Here is a 25,365-nt window from a genome sequence, read left to right as displayed (position 1 = left end):
CAGGAACAACACAGGGGCGGAAGGGCATCTTTAAAAAGACGCGCCCTTAAAAGGACGCTCACGCCGCTGTGTTTTGCTCTTTTAGAGGAAATTACTCTTTAAATAAAATCACTCTTTTATGAATGAAAGACTCGTGAGAGATCTTTCTATCTGCAACTGTCGATGCGCTCAGGGGCAGGAAGTGCACAGCCGTGCAACCAGGAGAAAGCCGCTGTTGTGCGCCGTAGAATCCAACAGCATGCAGCAGAGGATAGCAGGAACTCGGTGTGTAGTCACGCGGCAAACTGCAAACACGACCATCGGCTCGAAGAAATTTTCTGAATGAACTCCCGTGATTTGCGCCGCTTAAATACCCGTATGTCCGGGGCGGACATGCAAATACTGGCTGCCAACTCTCATTGGCCTTTTTTCATAGTACAGAGGTGAATATCGGCGCTCAAGAGAGACCCCTAGTGTCGTTCTCTGACACAACGTAAGAGAGCGACAGAAGGGGAACTGAGATTCGTCCTCTGCCACCCGGATTGACGCGAGTCACTACATCACCACGAGGCATATGTTTTGAGGCAACATTTAAATAAATGTCCGAATTAAACACTTTTGTCCATGCTGCGTGCAAATGCGAGATAACGAGGTGTGACTTAACTTCTCCAGTTAATTTAATAAATAGGCTTTGCAATAGCAAAATAGAGGCAATAACTTTCTGTTCAATACAAAACCAGGGAGGGGCTCTCTTAGGTGGAAGCGACCAATGAGCCAACTGTCTGAGATCGAATGCATAATAATAAATTATATCTTGATAAAAAATATCTTGGGTATGCCTAATCCACCTTTGTCAATCGGCCTGTGTTACTTATTGAAGTGTAATCTGGGACGTTTACCATTCCAAAGGACGGACTTCACTATACTATCAAATTTTTGAAATAAGAGAGGGGTACATCTACAGGGAGAACATCTACAGGGAGAGACTGTAGCAGGTAGTTGAATTTTGGAATACAATTAATTTGAATAATATTAACCTTTCCAATCATAGATAAATGTAATGAAGCCCACCTGCCCACATCACTCGAAAACCTTTTTATTAAGGGGTCAAATGTAACTCTAAACAAATCACATAGATTTGCTGGAAATGAGATGCCCAAATACTTGCCCAAATGCTCTGTTTGGGCCACTTGAAGGCACCTGGCTGAAAAGCCGTTACTGGGCAGTATGCTGTCAGATCCAAAGCTTCGGATTTAGACCAATTGACTCCTGAGAATTTAGAAAAGGAATCAATAATTCTGTGGAGGTAAGGCATAGATCTAGTGGGGTCGGAGACAAAAGCTTATGCGCCATAACTCCCGCCACCACTCCTGGAAAATCATCTTCCTTTCTTATTGTGGCTGCTAATGGTTCCAGGGAAAGACAAAACAATAAAGGGGAAAAAGGACAACCCTGCCAGGGTCTGCCCCTATCCAGAGTAAAATAATCTGAAATTAATCCATTCTTTTGAACCGCCACTACCGGGTGTCAATTAAGTAACTTAATCCATCCAATAAAAGTATTCCTGAACCCATATATTTCCAAAACCTTAAAAAATTAATCCCATTCTACCATATCAAACACCTTTTCGGCGTCAAGTGAGATGGCAGCGACCGGAGTCTGATCGTTCACCACTGACCACATGATATTGATAAAATGCATAATGTTATAAGAAGAGCTATGGACCCGAATAAATCCCACTTGATCTATATGTATAAGACATGTAATAACTTTAATTAATCGGTTGGCCAAAATTTTTGACAATATTTTTACGTCTAGCTGGATCAAGAAAATTGGACGGTAACTCTTACTCTTGCTTGGATCTTTGTCCTTTTTAAGAATCAGACGGATCCGGGCTTGTGTAATGGCTGGCGGAAACGTTCCATTCTTTAATTATACTGTATAAACAAAAGTGGAGCCAGTTCTGTAGCATAAGATCTAAAAATTCAGTGGCAAAGCCATCTGGCCCCGGAGACTTGTCTGTAGGTAAGGCCTTAATTACCTCGTCAAGCGCCTCCAAGTTTATCTAAGAATTGAGATAATTGTTTTGCTCAGTCGTCAATTTAGGGAGATCTAATGGTTCCAAATGTCTAATATCTTCATCAGTAGACAAAGACGTGGAACTATAAAGATCAAGATATAATTTTTTAAAAGCATTATTAATATCAATGGCCGTGGTTAAAATTTCATCACCAGCAGATTTCAGTGAGGGAATGGTAGAAAAAGACTCTCTCTGCTTTATATATCTAGCCAAATATTTTACTGCTTGGTCTCCTGACTAAAAATATGACTGTCTTGCCCTGAATAACCAAAACTCCACTTTCCGTGACAAAATGGTATTATATCTGTATTTCAATCGGGTCAATTCTCTGAGGCCATCAGATGACATTCAAGTCTGGTGCTTCTGTACAACTTTTGTGAGACAGAATTACATAACAGAAAATAATCTATAAAACAATCTCTAGCCAATAGGCAGAATCAACACAAAGAACATGTAGATTCATTCACAAAACTGTCTCGAAGGTGTCTTCCTCCACAAAACAAATTCCAGCCTCTAGCGGAACCAGCACACAAAATGTTTTATTAAATTAAATAAATAAAAACAAAAATTAAAAAGCTGTTCAGTTTCCTCAGACAGTCAAACAAATGTTCAGTGAGCCGGCTGTTTCATGAGTGCAGGAGATTACCTAATCTATCCAATGTCCTGCAAAAAATACTCCACGAAACACACACCATCCAATAGGAGGCATAAACACAAAGAACGAGCAAATTCATCCACAAATGTGCCGAAGGAGTGTTATTCCACAAAACAAACTCCAGCAACTAGGCGGAACCAGCACAAAAGACATAAGAAAGGTGCCCAGCTTCCTCATACAGTCAAGTATATGTTCAGCGAGACAGCTCACTTGTGGGCCATATGAAAGTCCCCAAATGGTTTACTCACCCCATTGTCTCTATGAAAGTCTCATGTTTCAATCATGTTTTTCTCTTGTCGAATTCACAAAATCTGGGAACAAGAAAATGCTGTGATTCTTCCAAGAAAGCTTTCCTTTGCTCCTCGCCTCACACAACACGAGATCTTTATCAGATGATCTCAGAAATTTGGCCAGAATTGATCGGGGCCTGTCTCCTTCAGCGGATCTATGAGCCGGAACCTTGAGAGCTCGCTCGATTTCCAGCTTATGACCTGTTATGTCGAGCAGACTCGGGAAGAGCTTGTCCAGGAATTTTACCATATCTCTGCCTTCTTCATGCTCAGGAATTCCAACAATTCGAACATTGTTTCACCAATGATTCTCCAAATACTCCAGTTTTTCCAAAACGCGTTGCAAATCTACTTTGGTCACTAGCGGATTTGCAGCCAATTCCCTCTCTGATGACTCCAGATAATCGATCCATTCTCTAAACGATCTCGACGTCCCCGATTTTTGTAACCAACCAGAGAATTTTGTTTCCATCGCAGTAATCGATCGACATATTACAGCAAGGTCCTCTGACAGCATCACAGACATTTGCCTGAAAATCTCAGCAGTTGCCGCTGGATTTCTCCCACCGCACCGTCCAAACCGTGTCTCTGGTCTGCGGGCCTGTCTGAGGCACTAGCTTGAGCACATAAGTGTCTTTTAATATCTCCAGAGCCTGAGGATTTTGAATTCTTTGTCATGTTGACTTCAAAAAACAGATATGTAGCAGGGTGTATCGAATCTCACCGGTTATGAAATAAAAATTATTAAAAACTAGCAAAGTGCGCAGACCTCGCCGTTTACACATCCGCTCCTAACATGACGTCACGTAACAATAATGCTTTTCCACATTTTCCACATATTTTATTTCCACATAAATAACATTTTTGTAGATCGCACATGACTTGAGAACTTCTCTGCAAAGAGGCCCTAAGTTCTAAGGTCACAAGCAATAAAAGACAGAGAACACACAATCCTGAGGTTCCCAAGAAAGACTCAAAACACATGCTGTTTTGTCCACCAGTATAAACCAATTTGCTACACTGAGACTCATCAGATCACAAAACATTGTGATTATTATGTTGCAGCTAAAAAGGACCTTTCATCTTCCAGGAATATTTCACACAAAGTCACAGTACGTCTGGGATACGGATGTAACCTCCGTTCCCTGACGTGGCAGGGAGGACACAACATCTTGTTCCCTCCATCAGGGAACGGAGGTTACATCCATAACCTAGATGTTCCCTGTCTGTCGCTCACTTCGACGTTGTGTCAGTGGTCCACTGAATTCGCTGAATTCGCAGACCAGAGGGCTCGGGAGGAGTCATCCAGGGAGCCGAGTTAGTGGGATCTCCTGGGATAATATCGCACAGTTTTACCTCAGCGGAGGGAAAGGGCGCTAGGTGCTGACCTAACCGCGCACCTCTGTGGGTCTTCAGCCCAGGAAGAACACCAATTTCCGAACAAGCGCCACTTCAGGGTGTAAAGTTGCCTGGTAGAGGGAGCTCTGGCTTGGTCGATCGTGTCTATGACAGCAGGTGGTAGATCAGCTAGATCTTCCGCATCCCGTCCAGGGGCCAAACGTAGAGGTTCCAGAGGTCTGGGTGCGGATGCCAGAGCGTGCCCCGTCCCTGAGAAAGAAGGTCTTTCCTCAGGAAAATTTGCCAGGAAGGGGCTGTCGCAAGGAGTACGAGATCCGAGAACCAAGTCCGAGTGGGCCAAAAGGGAGCCACTAGAGTAACTTGTTCCCCATCCTCCCTGACCTTGCACAGCACCTGTGCAAGCAGGCTCACTGGGGGAAATGCATACTTAAGCAGCCCCGCAGGCCAGCTGTGTGCCAGCGCGTCTGCCCCGAGGGGAGCCTCTGTGCAGGCATACCAGAGCGGGCAGTGGGAGGTCTCTCAGGAGGCGAACAGGTCTACCTGGGCCTTGCCGAACCCCGTTCCCAAATCAGCTGGACCGACTTAGGGTGAAGCCTCCCCTCTCCACTGAGCAAGCGTTGTCGTGATAGCGTGTCCACTACCACGTTGAGGGGGGGACCTGGCAAATTGAATTGCATAACCGAGTCGTATGGTCCTGGCCAGCCAGCGTGATGGATTGGGAAGTGAGTGCCACGTGTCCAAACTCCGAGCTAGGGTCACTAAGGGGACGATTATTCTTGATGTACCCAGCAGGGGCAGAGCAGGTAATTTGGCATCGGTAGGCAAGGGTGCGTCCCGAGGCTCTGGTGCTGAGAGAAGACTCGAAGCACTTACCTTGCTCCGCACACCCGGCAGGGGGTGGGTTAGTGACTGAGGAGGAGGTCCCGTGGAGTCATCCTCTGGACTCGTCAGAGCCAGGGAACAGTCGTGGGGCTGAAGGCGACAGGTCTGTGTCCAGCGTGCCGGGACTGTTGAGGTGTGGCGGCAGAGTGCCGTGAGAATGCCATTTTATTGAGAATGTGGGTACCGCAGCCCGAAGGGGGTAAGGCAAAGGAAATAAATTCAAATGAGGATTCTCCTCCCAGCCCTCTACCTCTTACCAGCCCCGGAGTGAACATTTTGGTCTCTGGGTCAGGCATCTCAGGACCGCTTGGGAGCCTTCCGGGTCCTCGAAGGGGTCCGTGAGGTGGGGGGCATGCGCTTCCTGCGGGGCGCTCGATGCAGGGGCTGAGAGCTGGGCCCGGGTTGAGGCGGAGCTGCACCTTTTTTGGAAGCCGCAGGAGGACGCCCTCAGGGAGCAGACAGAGTGTGGCCCATGGTGGCAGGTTTGCGGCGGGGCAAGATGTAAGATATGGCCTCCGTCTGCTTCCTCACCGCTGAGAACTGCTGGGCGAAGTCCTCAACAGTGTCGCCGAAAAGACCAAACTGGGAGACAGGTGTGTTGAGGAAGCGTGTCTTGTCCACTTCGTGCATCTCGACCAGGTTCAGCCATAGATGTCATTCCTGAACCACAAGAGTGGCCATCACCTTCCCGAGTGACCGCGCTGTGACCTTCGTGGCCCTGAGGGCGAGATCGGTCGCTGAGCACAGTTCCTGCAGCACGTCGGGATCAGGACTACCCAAGTGCAGATCTTTAAGTGCCTTGGCCTGGTGGACTTGCAGGAGGGCCATCACATGCAGGGCGGAATCGGCCTGTCTGGTGGCGCTGTAAGCTTTGGAGGTCAATGAAGACATCATCCTACAAGCCTTGGAGGGGAGCACAGGGCGACCCCACCAGGTGGCGGGGTTCTCGGGGCACAGGTGGATCGCAACCACTCTGTCCTCCTGGGGGACCACCGTGTACCCAGGGGCAGAAGGGCATCTTTATAAAGACGCGTCCTGAAAAGGACGTTCAACGCCAGCTGTGTATATGCTCTTTTTGAGAAAATAACTCTTTTAGAGAAATACTCTTTTACTGCGCTGTCGAAGCGCCCAGGGGCAAAGCTGCACTACCGTGCAGAGAAGGGAGAAAGCTGCTGATATGCGCCGTAGATCCAACAGCAATCACTATTCAGAGATGGGAGGAACAGTGTGTGACTTGCAGCTCGCTGCATACACAACCAGTCGGCTCCGAAGGAAATTTCTGAATGAAACAGACGCATTTCCCTCCCTTTATACATGCAAATTCTGCCTGCCAATTTCTCATTGGCCTTTTCTCATAGATCAGGGATGTGAAAGGCTCTCAAGAGAGACCCCTAGTGTTGCTTCTTCACCGGCTCCTCTCTTCTCAGCTCCCGACCTCTTCTCTCTTCCCTTGTGCCATGTAGAGTCCAAGGAAGCTCTGGACTCAAAGTCCCGAGGAAGACTCTCAATCTCTGCTCTACAGTTCATACACCCAACGGGAGTCACGAGTCCTCCTTGCAGAAGGCCTTGCTTCATCCAGCCAATAACTTTCCGCGATCATCAGAGTCCAAAACATCGATGGAACGAACTTTCTGCAAACACCAAATAACGCAATGCAAGGAAACACAACAACACTCAAGTATATCTCCAGACTTTTGCTCAAAGTGATGGTATATTAGTTGAATACATTGGGGAATCCGATTGCAAATCAATATAGACTCAAAGAAGGACAAATGGTTCTTAAGGCATTGTCTACAGACTCCATAAAGTACATTTTCTCTGTATTGATCATTTATTTCACATTATGCCACTTTACTCACCAACCTGTTTCATGTCATATGTGATTAGTTTTATGTTTAGAATAGCAATAAAGTTTGTCTGTATTCAAAGATAATTTGACTGTGGTATATTTTGATTAATAATCTCATCCCTGTTAAAAGATTTAGCTTCAAAGCTGTACCTAAATATGTGTAATGTTATTTTCAATAAGCCAAGAGAAAAATATTACACAAATAAGATAATTAATAACAATTCTCTTATTAGAGCTAATTCCTTACAAATTGTGAGAGAATACAATGAGTTGTTGTATTACGATTTTAATGGTGGAGAATTTTATTAAGACAAATTATGTAGTTATTTGTCATTTATCTAATTTATAATGGTTGTCGAACACGATTAATTCCATTATAAATTTCCTTACGTAATAATGTCGAATAAGGACAGTTTTATTTAGTTCCTATCTCACACATACTGTTTCCTTACATATAATGGTGTAGAATAGCGGTATTTCAATCCGTACCGTGTAAATCTACATCAACCAAATTCCCTACATACTGTGTATTGGTGTGAGAATGCGGGCACTTTACCTGATCATGTCTACATTTATACAACCAAATTCCCTACAGGTTTGTTACAGCAATATTGAAGCCACGTTCATGATTCACATTAAGGTGTCAACACCAGCATATTGTTGATAGTTAAGACTTGGCATGCTTCTTTGGAAATTAAAATGCACCTTACTTAGGCTGAAAAATACTTTCTGTCACAAGTCCCATCTGGGCTTGTTTTGTATTACAAATAGCATTAAGAGGTATTTTCTCCATCATTTTATCACAGACATGGAATCACTGTTGTGTGTGTTTTTGGTGTGTGCTTCAGTGTAATGACTCTGGGCGAACACATTACAAAGGTTCCCCCCTTCTAACCAGTGTTTGTGCTGTATTAACGGTAAATGCTTTAATCGCAATTAATACAAATTACCATGTTAAACTTTTTTAATTAAACACATGAGTTAATGGGTTTAGTATCTTTTTTACTTTCAAATGTTCCGTTGACCCTTGCAGCACCCTGGGGGTTCCTGAACCCCAGTTTAAAAACCCTGTCCTAGATTATGATCTGGCACTTTGTTTTTCTTTTGTTTTTTTAATGTTGGTGTGGTTACTGTGTGTTTGTGTATTGCATTGTTCCAGGACCAACAAAAGATATTGACCTAGGAACACATACTGTTCTGCAAAATCACTGTAACCACTGTTTTACAAGCTATATGATGAGGCAGGGAGCTTTCACTTTATTCATGACAAAAGTGGAGTGGTTGTTGATGCATGTGATGTGTGTAAGATATAAAGCACAGCAATCTGTGCAAGCCATGTCCGGGTCAAAGCAGAGAGAGGGGAAGTGTCATTTAAAGGTTAGCTCTCATTTCCGATGGCTGGGCCTCACACAAGTGGGCTGGATGAGTGCATTAATCGTGGGTGAAAATCTATAACAATTTTCTGTCTTTTTTATGTTGCAACTTTACATCAAGAATTTGCTGCCATTCAAAAAGCATGAATCGTTGCTTGATATTTTCCTTGCTGGCTTTATGGGAAATTAGAGATGTGTTTTTATAGCTCACCCCTGTAGGCTGTGTGAACTTAAAATGTTCTTAGCATTGGTCAATTCAAGTACAGAAGTCATATGGTGCAATGGTAGCTATTTTCTATTATTTACTAGAGGTACTCCTCTTTTCCAATTTTTAAGCACTTAAAACATAGTCATTATTTCAAATGTATTTGTATTTTGTTTTAAGAATCCTTCCAGGTTCAATACAAGTTACTTTCTATTTAAAACAAAAGAATATGGACTCGTCCCTCAGTTTGTGAAGATGAGCAAAAAATGTGTTTACAGTTCCCTTTCGAGAGGTCTCTCCTATTGCGTAAGTAGCTTACACTATGGGAAAACTCTGTTTCTCGAGTAATATTGAAGTCTTTATGTAAACGCATTGCAGCTGCACAGCAGACAGCAATGAGGCGAGGCAGCTCGGTCATTGGCTGTGCTGCGGCAACTTGCTCGAACCAATGACGGGCGACTCTGAACGCTGCGACCAATGAGCCGCTTCACGCCACGGCTCAGAGCCCGCCAAGATGGGCGTGGCTAAGGCTATATATTAGGCTCCCGTCATGAGAGTTCTTTAGATTTAATCTCCTTCAGCAAAGACCTTCTCTTCGCTGGATCCTCCGGATTATTGGAGTCTTTTCGCCCGCCGTCGACAAGCCTACAGCAGGACTGCTACGAGGACGCCGGCGCCTTCAGCCACCTTCAAAGCCTTCTGCTACGCTATCCGGCACGCATCACCTTGATATCCTTTACAAAGCAATAACTTTTCAAGTGTTCGCCTCTGCAACGCTTTTTTGTCCTTAGTAAAAGAGCAAATTCGAGGCGTTGTTTAAAATGCCTTCGACCTGCGCCTCATGCAGAGGCCCTCTTCCTGACGGGGACCGTCACATTATCTGCACTCGCTGCCTGGGACCTGACCACGCAGAAGCTGCTCTCACTCGAGGCGGATGCCCCGAATGTGACTCCCTGGGCCTCACCGAGCTGCGCGCTCGCTTTGCCGCTTCGCCGCGAACGAGCCTGCTACCACCGTGCTGCCATCCCTCTGTTCGAGCGCGCAAGAAGAAAGCGCCGCCACGGAGGCCGCCAGAGCACGCGGACTTCAGTGACGTCACGCCGGGCCAGTCCCCGCGTTCTTCACCACCACCCGAGGACTCCCTGCCGCCAGTTCAATTCACGCAGGCAGACCAGCACCCCTCCGGAGCGCTGGGTCTTGTCTCGTTCGGCGCGTCAGGGGACGACGGTGAAAAGGATGACAGCCTTCGACCCCGCGCCGTCGACATTAGCGGACACGAGCAGGGGCACCAGCATGGACTCAGAAATCGTCCGCATCCTGTCTAAAGCCATGGAAGACCTCGGGCTCGACTGGTCTTCTCCGGAAGAACCCGCCCGCAGCCGGCTGGACGAGTGGTTCCTGCAAGGGCGCCGGCAGGCCCCTCGACAGAGACCCTCCCTTTCTTTCCCGAAGTTCACGACGAACTCACAAAGTCGTGGAAAGCCCCGCACTCTGCTCGCCTAAAGCCTTTTTTCTCTTCCTCGCTCTCCTCGGTGGACGGCGCAAGAGAAATAGGCTACGAGGGAACCCCGCCCCTCGAGGAGGCTATGGCCAACCATCTGTGCCCACCCTCCACCGCTGGATAGAAAGCCAAAGCTTCTCATCCCTCGAAGCCCTGCCGATCTACCTCAGCTCTCGCCGGTCGCGCATATGCCGCCGCTGGCCAAGCTGGCGCCAGCTTCATTCCATGGCTGTTCTGCAGGTCTATCAGGCCAAACTTCTCCGCACCATGGACGAGTCTGGACCTGAACCTGAGGCTTTCAAGGACCTGCGCAGCGCCACTGATGTAGCCCTGCGAGCCACAAAGGCCACCGCCCAATCCATCAGCCGGGCCATGGCTAACCTGACTGTCCTTGAGCGCCATCTGTGGCTGACGCTAACAGAAATGAAGGACGTGGATAAGTCGCCATTCCTCCTTTATCGCCCCAAGCGGCCTGTTCGGACCGGCGGTAAAAGAGTTCGCTGAACGCTTCACTGAAGCCCAGAACAATTCGCAGGCTATGCGTCACTTCCTGCCTAAGCGCTCCAGCTCGTCACAGAGCCGCCAGAGACTGCCTCAGCTGCAGCAGCAAGCCAGGGCGGCGCCTCCGCCTCCCAGCCCAGACCTGAAACGGACGCTCGACGCCGCTCGCGTTCCGCTAACCGAAAGCAGCCGCCTGAGCGACGGGGACCTCGGCCCAAGATCGTGCTGAACCCGAGCCTCGTAAGCCTTCCTAGCCATAGGAAGAAAGAGAGAGTGCGTGTCTAGCAAAAGCCGGACCACTCTCTCCAAAACGTGTAAAACATTACCCAGTCCCCTTACAAGCGGCTGGAAATGTCTGTACAGCAGTCAATGGGCCAGTCACAGAACTCGCTCACCTGCAATCAAACGCCGTTTTAACGGCAACACACAGAAATCACAAAAAGAGTCATTTTCTGCCTGTGTCACTAAGGTGTCACGTGTCCACACTAAAGTGCGCATTCCCACATATCAATACTGTCCAAACAGTGCCGAATACTTCCCCAGCTCAAGCTGGACGCCCCATAAATGTAGATCGTGTGCCTATTGTCATGTATGCACCTCTACACACAAGCACTGTTCCTACAGTTATAAACACTTCCCCAGTAAAAGCGGGAAATACTATAAAGGTAACGCGCGTGCCTGCTGTCATGCATGCACCCCTACACACAAACACTGTATGCATGCCCAAAAACCCCCCGCCGCGAGCGGGAGGCTTTATGAAAATGGCGCGCGTGCCTACTACGGTATATGCACCCCCACCCATAAGCGCTGCCCATACAGTTTCAAACAGTTCTCTGGCTCATGCCGCGAGCATCACAGATGCGGCGTGCGAGCCAAGAAACTCCCCGCTAAGAACGGGAGGCTTTATGAAAGTGGCGCGCGTGCCTATTACAATGTATGCACCCCCACTCGTAAACACTGTCTATACAGTTTCAAACATTTCTCCAGCTCATGCTGCGAGCATTACGGAGATAGCGCGCATGCCTGTAATCTCACACGCACCCCTGCACTCGGCACTCAACAAAGCTGCTCAGCGCGCTCCCGCGCCTCTGAGAGCTGTAAGCTCAGTGTTAGCACAAGGCAATTCGCCGGCAGGGTCCATACGTCACTGCGACACGCCCCCAGCCAGCATTCAGCCCATATCTGTGCGAGCAAAAGCCTGGGAAAAAATCCCCGACATGCCGAAATGGGTTTTGAACATAATAAAACACGGTTACTCGCTTCAATTCGCTCGCAGACCACCCCGCTTTTCAGCGGTGGTCGAGACGAAAGTGAGGAAAGATGTTTCACATTTTCTACGCACCGAGGTGCTCAAACTGATAGAGAAGAGCTTATAGAAACTGTTCCTCCCTCTATGAGCTAGGCGGGTTTTACAGCCGCTACTTTCGTCCCGAAAAGGACGGTGGCCTCCGCCCCATCCTAGATCTCAGACATCTGAACAAAGCTTTAATGATTCGCTCGTTCAGAATGTTAACGACCAAACATATCATCGCGCAAGTTCACCCGGGGATTGGTTTTTATCAGTGGATTTGAAAGACGCTTACTTTCACATTCCGATAGCGCCTCATCACAGGCCATTTCTGAGATTCGCTTTCGAGGGACAGTCATACCAGTACACAGTACTACCATTCGGCCTATCATTGGCCCCCCGTACATTCACGAAATGTATGGACGCAGCACTTTCCCCTGAGACAGCGGGAGTGCGAATACTGAATTACCTCGACGATTGGCTAATCCTAGCACAATCAGAGAGTCAGTTAACGACGCACAGATCTTGGATTATCAGCCATCTAGAATGTCTGGGTCTGAGAATCAATTTTGCAAAGAGCGTGCTATCCCCCAGCCAGAATATCTCTTTTCTGGGAATAGTGCTAGACTCAGTGCAGATGACGGCGTGCCTCTCATCAGAGCTGCCTCGCTATTCGGCGCCTTGCAACATCATTCAGAGCGGGCGTGCGCGCCCCCGTCAAACGATTTCAAAGGATGCTCGGTCTCATGGCCTCGGCATCAGCTGTACTCCAGCTAGGATTGTTGCACATGCGTCCTCTCCAACGCTGGCTCAAGAGCCGTGTCCCCACTCACGCGTGGCGCTCGGGCCACTTTTTAATCAGAGCGAATCACGGCTGTATAAAAGCCCTGACGCCCTGGAAGGCCGTCGACTGGTATCAAACCGGCGTGAGTCTGGGCGTGAACACACGGAGATGCCTCCAAAATAGGATGGGGGGCCCTTTACGAGGGCAGGCCTGTCTCCGGTTTTTGGTCAAACCCGGAAAAGCGCCTACATATAAACTGTCTGGAAATGAAAGCGGTCGCCTTGGCTCTCAGAGCCCTGCTTCCGTACCTGAAAAACGAACACGTCCTGGTCCGAACGGACAACATGATGGTAGTGTCGTATATAAATCGCCAGGGTGGACTCAGGTCGAGCTCCCTGCACTCTATGGCCAGGGAGCTCATCTTATGGTCACAGCACAACCTGCACTCGCTGAGAGCAGCGCATGTGCCAGGCATCCTGAACCAGGGAGCGGACATGCTGTCCAGAGACAAGGTTCTCCCAGGAGAATGGTCTCTCCACCCCCTGATGGTCCAGTGGTTATGGCAAACCTTTGGCGAAGCAGAGGTCGACCTCTTCGCCTCCAGGGAAAATGCGCACTGCCCTCTTTTCTTCTCAAAGAGCACGGACGCGCTCGCCCAAGTCTGGCCGAGCCGCCCCTTGTATGCTTTTCCCCCGATCGCGATGCTACCTCAGGTCATCAGTCGGACCAGGGAGGTGAAATGTGCAGTGCTCCTGGTAGCCCCACTCTGGAAGAACCAGACGTGGTTTCCAGAACTGATGCAGATGACGCAATCTGCCCCATGGCCGATTCCGTTGAGGTTGGACCTCCTCAGGCAGGCCAACGGGATGATTCTTCATCCCCACCCCGATCTGTGGGCCCTTCATGCATGGCCCCTCAACGGGTTCCAGAGAACCTCCCCAGCGGAGTGTTGAGAACCATCACTGAGGCGCTTATATGCCCAAAAGTGGAAAGTGTTCAGTGACTGGTGTGATACCAAGAGCTTGAACCCCAAATCGTGCGAGATACCAAGTGTACTCGCCTTTTTGCAAGAGCTGCTGGAGGCGGGCCGCACACCCTCCACGCTCAAAGTCTATATGGCTGCCATAGCGGCGTCACACAATCCTGATAAAGGATGCTAATTAGGGAAAAACGACCTAATCATTCGTTCCTAAGAGGCACTAGGAGGATGAACCCTCCTCGCCCCCCTTCGGTACCGATCTGGGACCTGGCCACGGTCCTGGACGCACTCAAGAGTGCCCCGTTCGAACCTCTCCGAACCGTGCACCTTAAACAGCTCTCGCTCAAAACTGCGCTCTTGCTGGCATTCGCCTCAGTCAAGAGAGTGGGCGACCTGCACGCGCTGTCATCAAGCGCTGCTTGCCTGGAATTTGGACCTAACGACTGCAGAGTTGTCCTTAGGCCAAAGCACAGGTATATTCCTAAAGTGCTCTCCACACCCTTCAGAGTACAGGTGATATCTCTGGCAGCGCTATCGTCTTCAGCAGACTAAAGCGACGCTAATTTACTCTGCCCGGTCAGGGCGCTCAGAGTATACTTGGAACGTTTTGCCCCGTTCAGACAGACGGAACAATTATTCGTGATGCTTTGGCGGCCGCACTAAAGGTCTCGCAGTTTCAAAGCAAAGAATATCGGCTGGATAGTAGATGCTATAGCGCTGGCTTATGAAGCCAAGGGCCTTCAATGCCCCTTAGGCGTCAGAGCTCACTCTACGAGGAGCATGGCCTCCTCGTGGGCGTGGTCGAGTGGGATACCCATTGAGAATATTTGTGCGGCGGCAGGCTGGGCCTCGCCTTCGACATTTATCAGGTTTTATAACCTACAGGTCCCCTCATTGCATTCCAACATTCTATCAGCCTGACTGTAGTATGGACTGGAGTACATATATGCTGAGCATTATCTCCTCCCTTATAAGGTCTGTCTCTGACTGACTTAGGGAGTTTTTATGCATATCAGTAAATAGAAAAATCAGTACATAAGATATGTGCGTGTGTTTTTACAATGAGCACCCCACCATGGGCCACCTTGGGGCAAAGGCTCTGTATTATCCCATTATATAGCTCGCCGTTGGCCGGCTCGTTGAATAATCACTTTGCTTTAAGGCTCAGGCATCTGCCTCTGGCTTTATAGAGCGAAGTCAGCACGCACGGCGTTTTGCATGGTGTTCCCATAGCGTAAGCTACTTACGCAATAGGAGAGACCTCTCGAAAGGGAACGACTCGGTTACTAACGTAACCTCGGTTCCCTGAGAGGAGGGAACGAGTATTGCGTAAGCTGCCGTGCTTGTGCTTGGTCAGTAGCATCAGTCGATTGAACCTAAAGAACTCTCATGACGGGGCGCCTAATATATAGCCTTAGCCACGCCCATCTTGGCGGGCATTGGTCGCGCGTTCAGAGTCGCCCCGTCATTGGTTCGAGCAAGTTGCCGCAGCACAGCCAATGACCGAGCTGCCTCGCTCATTGCTGTCTGCTGTGCAGCTGCAATGCGTTTTACATAAAGACTTCAATATTTCTCGAGAAACTGAGTTTTCCCATAGCGTAAGCTACTTACGCAATACTCGTTCCCTCCTCTCAGGGAACCGAGGTTACGTTAGTAACCGAGTCGTTATGCATTTACAATAAAAGCCTATGGGTAAAGTTTGTAAGCAGAAACGTGCAGCTCATATTTATGTTAAAGCTTTTTGTTAAAACGTATATGAATTTGTTCTTACAAAATGTGTTATTTGAGATGTAAAGCTGTCTACATAATCTTTTAAACAATGGGACTACTTTTCTAGGTGAATTAATTTCTGGTTGTACATTAATTAAGTAATTCCTGCAGGTGGATTTTTCTCTATGTATGCAGTCCATATCTGGTCTCCTTGCACGTGTCATGCAAAAATTACTCAATTTATTGGCTTTTCATGACAGATTAGAAATAATTTTGCAAAGACAAAGTTAGGAATCTATTTTTGCACACTAATCTCATTAGTGTAGTTAACGTGTAGTCTTGCAGCTATACTTCCATGCCTCAAGTATAAACTGGAAGTACCTGTACCTTACTGTAAACAATTTCTGCTTGTTTACATGACGTTATTCCACAAATTATGTCAACAGATTTGAACTTTGATTAAACCTGGATGTACACCTTAAAAAAAAATTTCTTCAAAAAAGTTTTTTAATAATTTACATCCAAAATAAATAAATAATATTTTTGAAGACTCCAGACATATCAGTATCCTTATAAAAGCTGTTTTATTTTCATGGAGAGGGTACACATGGGATGATAGTATCACATGACCAGCTGAATATTACTCAATTAATCTCAGTTACTGGCCTGTTATTTGACACATTCACTCATGGATTAAAATAATATTGGCTCTCTATGAATAGTGAATTTCTACAATGGCATCGGTAACTGCAAACTATTGTGTTGAACTATGTTTCATCCACACCCCTAGATGTCAGTGTAAATTCAGATGAAATTAACAAAAAAACAACCAACTTTTATCTCTTCTCTTCCCTGTAATACTGGCCAACATAATAAACTGCTCTTAATGCTAAATCATTAGCTTTGTATTCAAACCAGAGCAGCACTAAACAGATTACAAGAACAGTTGAGAACTTGACAACCAGTAGGTATCCTGATCTAAAAACTAAAAAAAATAGAAAACATAAGCACACAAATAGTACTAATCTCAACTAAGAATGAATGGCATCAATGATCATATTTGTTTAAAAAGCAAAAGTGGTGTCAAAGTCCAATGAGCATTTCCTATAGAGATTTATTAGTGCTCCTGGCGTTGTTGAAACAGCACTATTGCTGTTCCAAGATCATAGCAACATCCTGAAATAGTCCAGTGTGCTTCTGGAATATTATGATGGTAGACTGTGACATTTTAACCAAGGCAGGTTACTTTATGCTATTTAGGTTAACCAGTGCTGAGAGAAAGGTACACTGTGTGATGGAAACATGGAATGGAAAAGTCACCCAGTCACTAAAACATCACTGTCACTGATTTACACTCTACAAAAGCAGCAAATAACAACATTTGTCAGGTTCCATCACTGCACAAGCCAGTGTGCCAGTTTCTGTATCATATATAGAAACTGAGAATACTAAGAGATATGTATACATGATATATCCCAATAGTTCAAGCACCACTGGTTGTTGAACTAATGGGATATATTGTGTGTCTTGGCTTCAAACGCTCATAAAGTGGCAAACAAACATCCTTTCGTTAAAACTTAGAATAAATGCTCTCCTCTCAGCTCTAAAAATACAACTGAGCATAGCAATTACAGATGAAAGGCATGATGGCCCATATTCACATGTGCACTTTGTATGTCTGTCGAGAACACCCACACTGTCTGGCGCATAGAGCTGCTCCACAGATTCACCTAAGATGATGATAAACACTAAGAAGGAGAATGGCATGGTGAGAAATTGAGAAAGAGAGCCTTGCAAGTGCAAAAGGACCTAAGCCGGGAAAGGACTACATAAAGCTCAACAGTGATCCAAGTTAACAAGCCCCTTTAAGTGATTTCAATGACCATGTTATATGACAATAATTACCATTCCCTGTGGTGCTGCTGATAGTGTGTTGCACAAGCAATCGTAAAGACGCTTGTTCTATTCCCATGGTAACCAAAAGCTATTTAGATGTTGCTTTTTCTCTCAAAAATAAAATTTTTACTCCACCACCAGTTAGGTTTATGGTTGGGATTTGGGTTAGGGAGTACCGTTTATAAAATATGCATTCTTATTGTCTGTATTACATAATTTACAACTAAAAATATAGGTCGCTTTTAGCGCCACCATGTGGACATTTCACCTCATCAAAACTTCCTGCTATGGCCACTGGGAACAATTGTTGAAATTTCAGTAAGCAAAGCAATTTTAGCAGAAGAAACTTCAACCTCTTGTTGTCGACAATGGCTGCAATAATTCTCCCATTACTCTTGTCTGTAAAGCGATTTGAGTGTGTGCAGCGCTATGTACTGTAAATGTAAGGAATAGGGTTGGTTTGTTGGTCTTAGCAGGTTTAGATGGTCTTCCAGACTGGCCAAGCTTGTATTACGAGACCAGCTAACAACCACCTTTGTTTTGTTTTGTTTTTTTGTGTTTTTTTTGTTTCAGTAGGTAATTTCGAGTAAACTCAAGACATGCACATTATATTCCTGCTATTCTCATATGGACATGAAGATCCTCGCTCAAGCCATGCTGCCTTTTTTGTATTTAACATGGTATTTATCTAGCTCATTCATTCTTCATGTCCTTGACAACAGAACAAGAACACTTTGAATTGAAAAATGCAGCCGATGGGGTGTTTGTATATTGATTTATGTAGTTTCATTGTTTTGGAAAAAAAACATCTTCTTGTGCGTCTCATTGCACTCATTATTACTTTCATATAAATGCAGATATCAATTTACAGTGGATATTCAGAATAAGATCTTTACAACACACAGAATCCCATTTAATACAGGTAAATGTCATCTTATTGTTTTATTCTGTTACAAAAGCTGTCTTATTAAGATTTCTAGAAACTGGAATATTTGCAAAATCAGGTTAACTATATTTATATAACACATAAAAACATTTTCATGTGCATTTAAACATGGTCAATGTTTTTGTTCCCACAATGTAAACCTTAATAAGGTAGCAGAACTCCAAACAATTTCAGGCAATCAGTTACATAAAATGTTTAAGTAAATAAACATTAGAACTTCTTAAAGACATTAGTGTAACAAGGACTCAGGTAAGTTGGGATCCATAAGCAGTTTTTATTGAACACACAGATGTGAACGGGCAATGGTAAAGCAATAGGTGAACAGGGCAATAGTAGGCAGGCTGAGAGCGTGGTGAGGCAGGCAGAATGTCGGGGCAGGCAGCAGACAGCAATACGGAGAGGCAGACGAGAGTTCAGGTAGGCAGGTAGCAGACAATCGTGGTCAGGAGGGAAAGCAAGGTCGGTAAACAGATCAGCAATGAAGAATGTAAACTAGAACACTCAGTAGTGTAGCCGGACCAAACAAGAATTCGCAGTGAGTGCGTAACTGCGTGTAGCTTAAATAGAGGGAGATGAATGGGGATCAGCTGTGGATTAATTAAGCCCGGTATGTGGGTGCGGAGGTAATTAGAATTCAGGTGAATCGGATCTCTGGTTGCCGATCGGGGAGGCGCCTTCGTAGGCGTTTGTGACGATTAGAAACTTTGTGGAACTATTAGAAATCCCTAAATTGATGGCTGAGCAAAAAAATTATTTTGATTCTGAGATAAACTTGGAGGAGCTTGGCGAGGTAATTAAGGCCTTGCCTACAGGCAAGGCTCCTGGGCCAGATGGCTTTGCCACTGAATTTTGTATATCTTATGCTGCAGAATTAGAAGTTTACATGGAATCATTAAAGAATGGAAAGCTTCCCCCAACCATGATACAAGCCTGGATCAATCTGATTCTTAAAAAGGACAAAGATCCAAGTGAGTGTAAAAGTTACAGTCCAGATTCCCTGATCCAGCTAGATGTAAAATTTTTGTCAAAAATTCTGGTTAACTGATTAAGTAAAGTTATGACATGTCTTATACATATAGATCAGGTGGGATTTATTCGGGACCGCAGCTCTTCCGATAATATTAGGCGTTTCATCATTATCATGTGGTCAGTTTTGAATGATCAACCTCCTGTTGCTGCCATCTCACTTGATGCCGAAAAGGTGTTTGATATGATAGAATGGGATTATTTTTTTTACCATTTTGGAAATATATGGGTTCAGAAATACTTTTATTGGATGGATTAAGCTACTTTATAGAATCTGTAGTGGTGGTACAAACAAATTGTTTAATTTCAGATTATTTTACTCTGGATAGGTTAGGGTTGCCCTCTTTCCCCATTGTTGTTTGGTCTTGCCCTGGAACCATTACCAGCCGTGATAAGAAAGGAAGCTGATTTTCCAGGGGTGATGGTGGGAGGTATGGCGCATACGTTTTTGCTTTACGCAGATTATATTTTATTATTCGTCTCCGACCCTACTAGATCTATGCCTTGCCTCCACAGAATTATCAATACTTTTTCTACATATTCGGTATACAGAGATAATTGGTCTAAATCCGAAGCTTTGGCTCTTACAGCGTACTGCCCAGTAACAGATTTTCAGCCGGGTGCCTTTTAATGACCCAAACAGGGCATTAAGTATTTAATTAAAAGTTAAGTTTGACCCTTTAATAAAAAGGTTTTCGTGCATTGTGGGCAGGGAGGCCACTTTACCTTTATCTATGATTGGGAAGGTTAATGTTGTAAAAATGATTTGTATTCCAAAATGTAACTCCTTATTACAGTCTCTTCCCATTGAAGTCCCCATCTTTTATTTTAAACAATGTGATATTACAGCTAAATCCTTTATCTGGAATGGTAAATGTCCTCGAATGCATTCTAACAAGTTACACAGGCAAATTGACAAAGGTGAGTTGAGTCGCCCCAAGATTTTTTTTTACTACTATGCATTTGGTCTCAGACATTTGGCTCATTGGTTGCTTCCACCTGAAAGAGCTCCTCCCTGGCTCTTTATTGAACAGGAGGTCCTTGCCCCTATCTTGCCATTGCAATGTCTTTCTACCAAGCTGCCTGGAGAAGTAAAGGCGCATCCCGTTATCTCACACATGCAGTTACTGTGGACAAAAAATATACCCAAAAAAGTCCCTTGTGTTGACATTCTACCATGATAGACTCAAAGACTGAAAGAAACAAGCTTTTAAGAGTGTAAAGAAGAGAAAGGGGTTCTTAAGGAGTTCTGTCTCCAGCGTATTGTTCGAAAAGGGCAGTTTTTCCCAGCACTCCATCTCTGTGTCATTAAATGACTAATTGTGTGCAGAGAAGGATGGCACACATCCTCAAACCAGCATAAATACAGGCAAAGCCTACAAATTAAGCCAAACAATCTGAGAGCGAGGAGGTTTTTTCTCAGTGTCTTCTCACCCTGTCTTAGAAAAGCACAGTGTGAAAGATAAAGCAACATTGGATGCATGTTTAAATGTGTACCTTTCTCTACATGCTTCTCAAAACACAATGACTTGATCTTTGCAAAGACTGCATAGAAATGCATAGATCATGAAGTGATGGCTGGCTGCGAGAGGATGTAGTGTTCACTCTTAAGTAGCATTAAGTGGTTGCAGGAACACAAATCTGCCCAGCAGTATAACAAGACAATATTAATTATTAATGTGGCACTTTGAGAAGAAAAACAATCATGTGGTTTCAATGTCTTAAAACATTTCAGCATAGGATTAGGTTTCAGAGAAATTCTAACAATAACTGATGCCTTACATTACATTGGAAAAGCTTATTGCACACACCTCCTTGTGGACACACAGTAAAAATGTACAGAAATCTAGCACAGGAGTCTGCCCTAAAGCACAAAAGAAAAAGAAAAAACACTTGTGGCATTTGTAAGGCCAATGTGTGAAATAATATCATGAAATAAGTCACAGACTGATAATATGATGTGCTTTAACTGAACTCATCTGGCATATAAAACTGATTTCTAAAAGGTTATTTAATTTGCTTTTAGTATTTTCTTTGAAAAGGTGGAGACCATAAACAGGGTGCACTGCACAAAAAGTACAATTGACATGCGTTGATAGAACTAAAGAGTTGAAGTGTGGTTAAGTGAATGGCAAGCTGTCAGGAAGTGGTTTCAAACAGCCATTTCTTTAGATATCTTACTCAGTTACAATATGATAATGATGCACCTGATCTCATACAAAGAGACAATATTTTCTGCATAAAGCATAATAACAACTTTATTACAAGTTTAAGATTGTGCTCAGAAGACTATTTTAAAATAGCAAAAACTTCTGTTATTTCACAATACTGTATATTATATGACTCCATTCAAATTCAAGTATTTCCACATTCCTGTTACTTTCACACACTGGAACTCCAAGAATGTTACAATTCTAACAACCACATCAGGGCAGAAATCTATTACCAATTTGCAGCTGTTTTATATCAAATAACTACACCACTCAAACAAACTTTTTGCACTAAGAGTCAATGGCCATCTAAATTATCAGTATAAAAATGTAAAACTTTTCAATGCATTATCATTTTCCAAAGGAGAGCACCTGTCATTCTGGCATATTTGCAGATGACTTTGGTTAAAGAATTTGTCAGACAACTGGGTTGAACTATAGGTTTAAAGGTTACAGAACAATGTGGGAATTTCTCTGAATGTGGTAACTTATCACAGTCGGTCTAGAAATTGTCATTTCTCTCTTGTGTAGTAGGGCAAGACTTGTACAAGGCATACTGTAACATGAATAACAAACTTAAAAAAAGGCACAGGCAACAAAGATTTTTCACAAATTGTAGCCTAGTAAATACAGGCTATGACCAGTATTGACAGATTTTATTTAGATGTCTTGGTAAACGCCCTAAAAATACAAAGGACACGAAACATAGGGTAGTGTAGGAGTGTAAAATACAGAGGAATCAAAAGACATCAATTATGTCTTGGAGCAAGCAAAACAATCAAAATAATGAGTGTATGTTAAAATTTACAATAAGATTGATCATTCATGCCATTTATAGTGGGCCTATGTTAAGACTTTATTATTGGACAATAAACAGCTACTCTTAACCAAAAATTTAAGTGACATCATACCTAAACTTATTTCTAGCAGCTGCGCTACATATTTGGTTTTACTATCACTTGAATTTTAAATAATTAGACCTATAAGGTTCAAACACATCAAGAAAGATTACTCACTAGTCAGATTATTTTCAAAGCATTTTAGCATTTTATCTTTTGCTGCTGGAAAGCCAACAGCCTGCATGAAAGGTTTGTCAATATCCTGTTTGGGTTTAGGTGCAAGATTTCAAAAAGCCTATGTTTGGACACTACATTGTATTTTAGGCCAACCGACATTTAAATATTTCAGATATGCATTTTTCAAGCTTCAGTCAAAGAGACACTTCAGTATGTTTGTCATTTGGATGCACATCACACCTAATGCTTGCACAATAAAGACCAAACAATACAATTAATAAACAAATGTAAATAATAACATTAACAATAATAACTGTAAAAAATTAAAATCTTATCAATTGGCTTTTAAAATATCCCATCTGAAAATAAGTGTGAATATAAGAAGTTAACCAAACATCAATGAGAAGAGAATCACTTCAAAGACAAAATCTCATCAGCATTTACTCCCCAGCGAGTTTAATGCCGAATAAACATAACTGTAAAAACACAATGAAACATCTTCATACCTGAACAGGCTGAGCGGAGTCTGGTCAATATTCTGGATTTGAATCCAGATGTGTCACTTTGAGAACGAACTCTAAACACAGGAAACACCTGTGGAAATGTCCTTAGATATCTAAAACTGTCTTCTTCCTCCGTCATCATCTGCTTTGTGTGTATTCTTGCAAGAAAAAAGTAAATTCGTTTCAGTGTCCTGTAAACTGGTTTCAGTACTGTTTGAAGAGTTCAACCCGTCAACAGGTAAATGAGGAACTCCTGTTTAAGAGAATTCAGCTAAAAAAACAACAACTAGTCGACTGCGTGTCTTTCCTTTGCAAATAATTCTTTGCAATTACATCAGCGAATGCAAGAAAACGGAAACACCCCCATCAAAAAGATAATCATCTACAGCTAATTTTATCCAGAGGAAGAATGTCACGCATACTTTTACAGCCGCACTTCTGAAACATCCCTGTGGGTGGCGTTAGAAGACAGAAATATTATGAGTTATTAACGTCTGTCAGCCAAACTCCCTCAGACGTTTAGTTAAATATGAAATGTGACTGTTTTTTTCCCCGTTTGTTTATTTGTTTGTTTGTTTTTACACATGTGTAAATGTGTAAGAAATGTTTTAGTGATAGTTAGCAGTAGTAGTCATTTTCTGTTGCCTTTATTTACTTTTTAGAGTTTCAAAGTTCTGGCCACCATTAATTTGCATTGTCTTATTCTTGCATACATCAATGTGTTTTGGATTAACTGTAATAATGGTAACGGTATTGATTTACACATTTTATTATATTCTCTATAAGTGCGGTTAAGATTATGCTTGAGCAAAAAGGCAATATGTTCCAAGAAGTTACTATTATCATCTTATATATCATTCACAAACACAATACCGGTCTCATAACAATCACTTTTAAACAATGATTTCATATTAATTGTAATGACCTTGTTATTACATAGGGTGGATCCATGGGGAGAAAAGTTGCGGGTAAATATAATTTTACAGTATTGGACAAGTTGTTTGTGGAAGTTTGATAATTTAATAGGAATCTTAGTTACCTCAGAATCACATTTTAAAAGAAATTCAAGCCCACCTATTTTAGTATTTCAACCATTTACTCTTAAATGTCCCAAACATCAAAGTCCAAGGTGTTGATACCACCCATATCCTACTCTTTCACTAACTGTGATTTCCTAATATAATGGGTTTTATTTTTCCAAAGGAGGGAACTGGGAAGATGGGGAATCGGATAATGGCAGACAGTAAAGAGGTTATGGTTTCTTTCTAAATTTCTCCTTAATTTCTTGTAGCTGTAAGATGTTTTGTGTGTTTATATATAAATATGTGTGTGTGTGTGTGTGTGTGTGTGTGTGTGTGTGTGTGTGTGTGTGTGTGTGTGTGTGTGTGTGTGTATGTGTGTGAGCATGTATTTATCACTTTGTGGGTACCAAATGTCCCCATAAGGATAGTAAAATCCGAAATTTTTGACCTTGTGGGGACATTTTGTCGGTCCCCATGAGGAAAACAGCTTATAAATCATACTAAATTATGTTTTTTGAAAATGTAAAAATGCAGAAAGTTTTCTGTGAGGGTTAGGTTTAGGGGTAGGGTTAGGTTTAGGGGATAGAATATAAAGTTTGTACAGTATAAAAACCATTATGTCTATGGAAAGTCCCCATAAAACATGGAAACACAACATGTGTGTGTGTGTGTGTGTGTGTGTGTGTGTGTGTGTGTGTGTGTGTGTGTGTGTGTGTGTGTGTGTGTGTGTGTGAGCGTGTATTTATCACTTTGTGGGGACCAAATGTCCCCATAAGAATAGTAAAACCCGAAATTTTTGACCTTGTGGGGACATTTTGTCGGTCCCCATGAGGAAAACAGCTTATAAATCATACTAAATTATGTTTTTTGAAAATGTAAAAATGCAGAAAGTTTTCTGTGAGGGTTAGGTTTAGGGGTAGGATATAAAGTGTGTGTGTGTGTGTGTGTGTGTGTGTTTGTGTTTTCTGTCTTTGATAATAATGGAAAATATGTGGAAATACAGAACGCAGCAAGGCATTTAGTGAACCTGTTACATTTACATTTATGCATTTGGCAGACGCTTTTATGCAAAGCGACTTACAGTGCACTTATTACAGGGACAATCCCCCCAGAGCAACCTGGAGTTAAGGGCCTTGCTCAAGGGCCCAACAGTGGCATCTTGGTGGTGCTGGGGCTTGAACCCCCAACCTTCTAGTCAGTAACCCTGAGCCTCAACCACTGAGCCACCACTCAGTGGTGGCCCTTCCGGCCCTTCTTTCATGTCTCTTATCACACTTCGGATGGATGCAGTCTCGTTTTATTCAAACGCAG

The 25,365-nt window shown here is 43.9% G+C and overlaps 1 protein-coding gene across 2 annotated transcripts in view; it reads right to left on the bottom strand.

Moving 5' to 3' along the window:
- The window catches only part of LOC127660934 (phosphatase and actin regulator 2-like), a 72,945-nt gene extending 49,587 nt beyond the window's left edge, over positions 1-23,358 (bottom strand). The window contains exon 1 of one of the 2 annotated variants that reach the window (XM_052151424.1): positions 23,036-23,358. In XM_052151424.1, coding sequence (XP_052007384.1) covers positions 23,036-23,174 — 139 coding nt within the window. In that variant the 5' untranslated portion in view covers positions 23,175-23,358. The remainder of the gene's footprint in view (positions 1-23,035) is intronic. The other variant, XM_052151427.1, reaches the window with a different exon arrangement.
- Between the last annotated feature and the right edge of the window lie 2,007 nt (positions 23,359-25,365).

This window comes from Xyrauchen texanus, chromosome 20 (assembly GCF_025860055.1).
Source record: "Xyrauchen texanus isolate HMW12.3.18 chromosome 20, RBS_HiC_50CHRs, whole genome shotgun sequence".
NCBI classification, from domain to species: domain Eukaryota; kingdom Metazoa; phylum Chordata; class Actinopteri; order Cypriniformes; family Catostomidae; genus Xyrauchen; species Xyrauchen texanus.
This window is presented reverse-complemented; position numbering and strand designations above follow the sequence as displayed.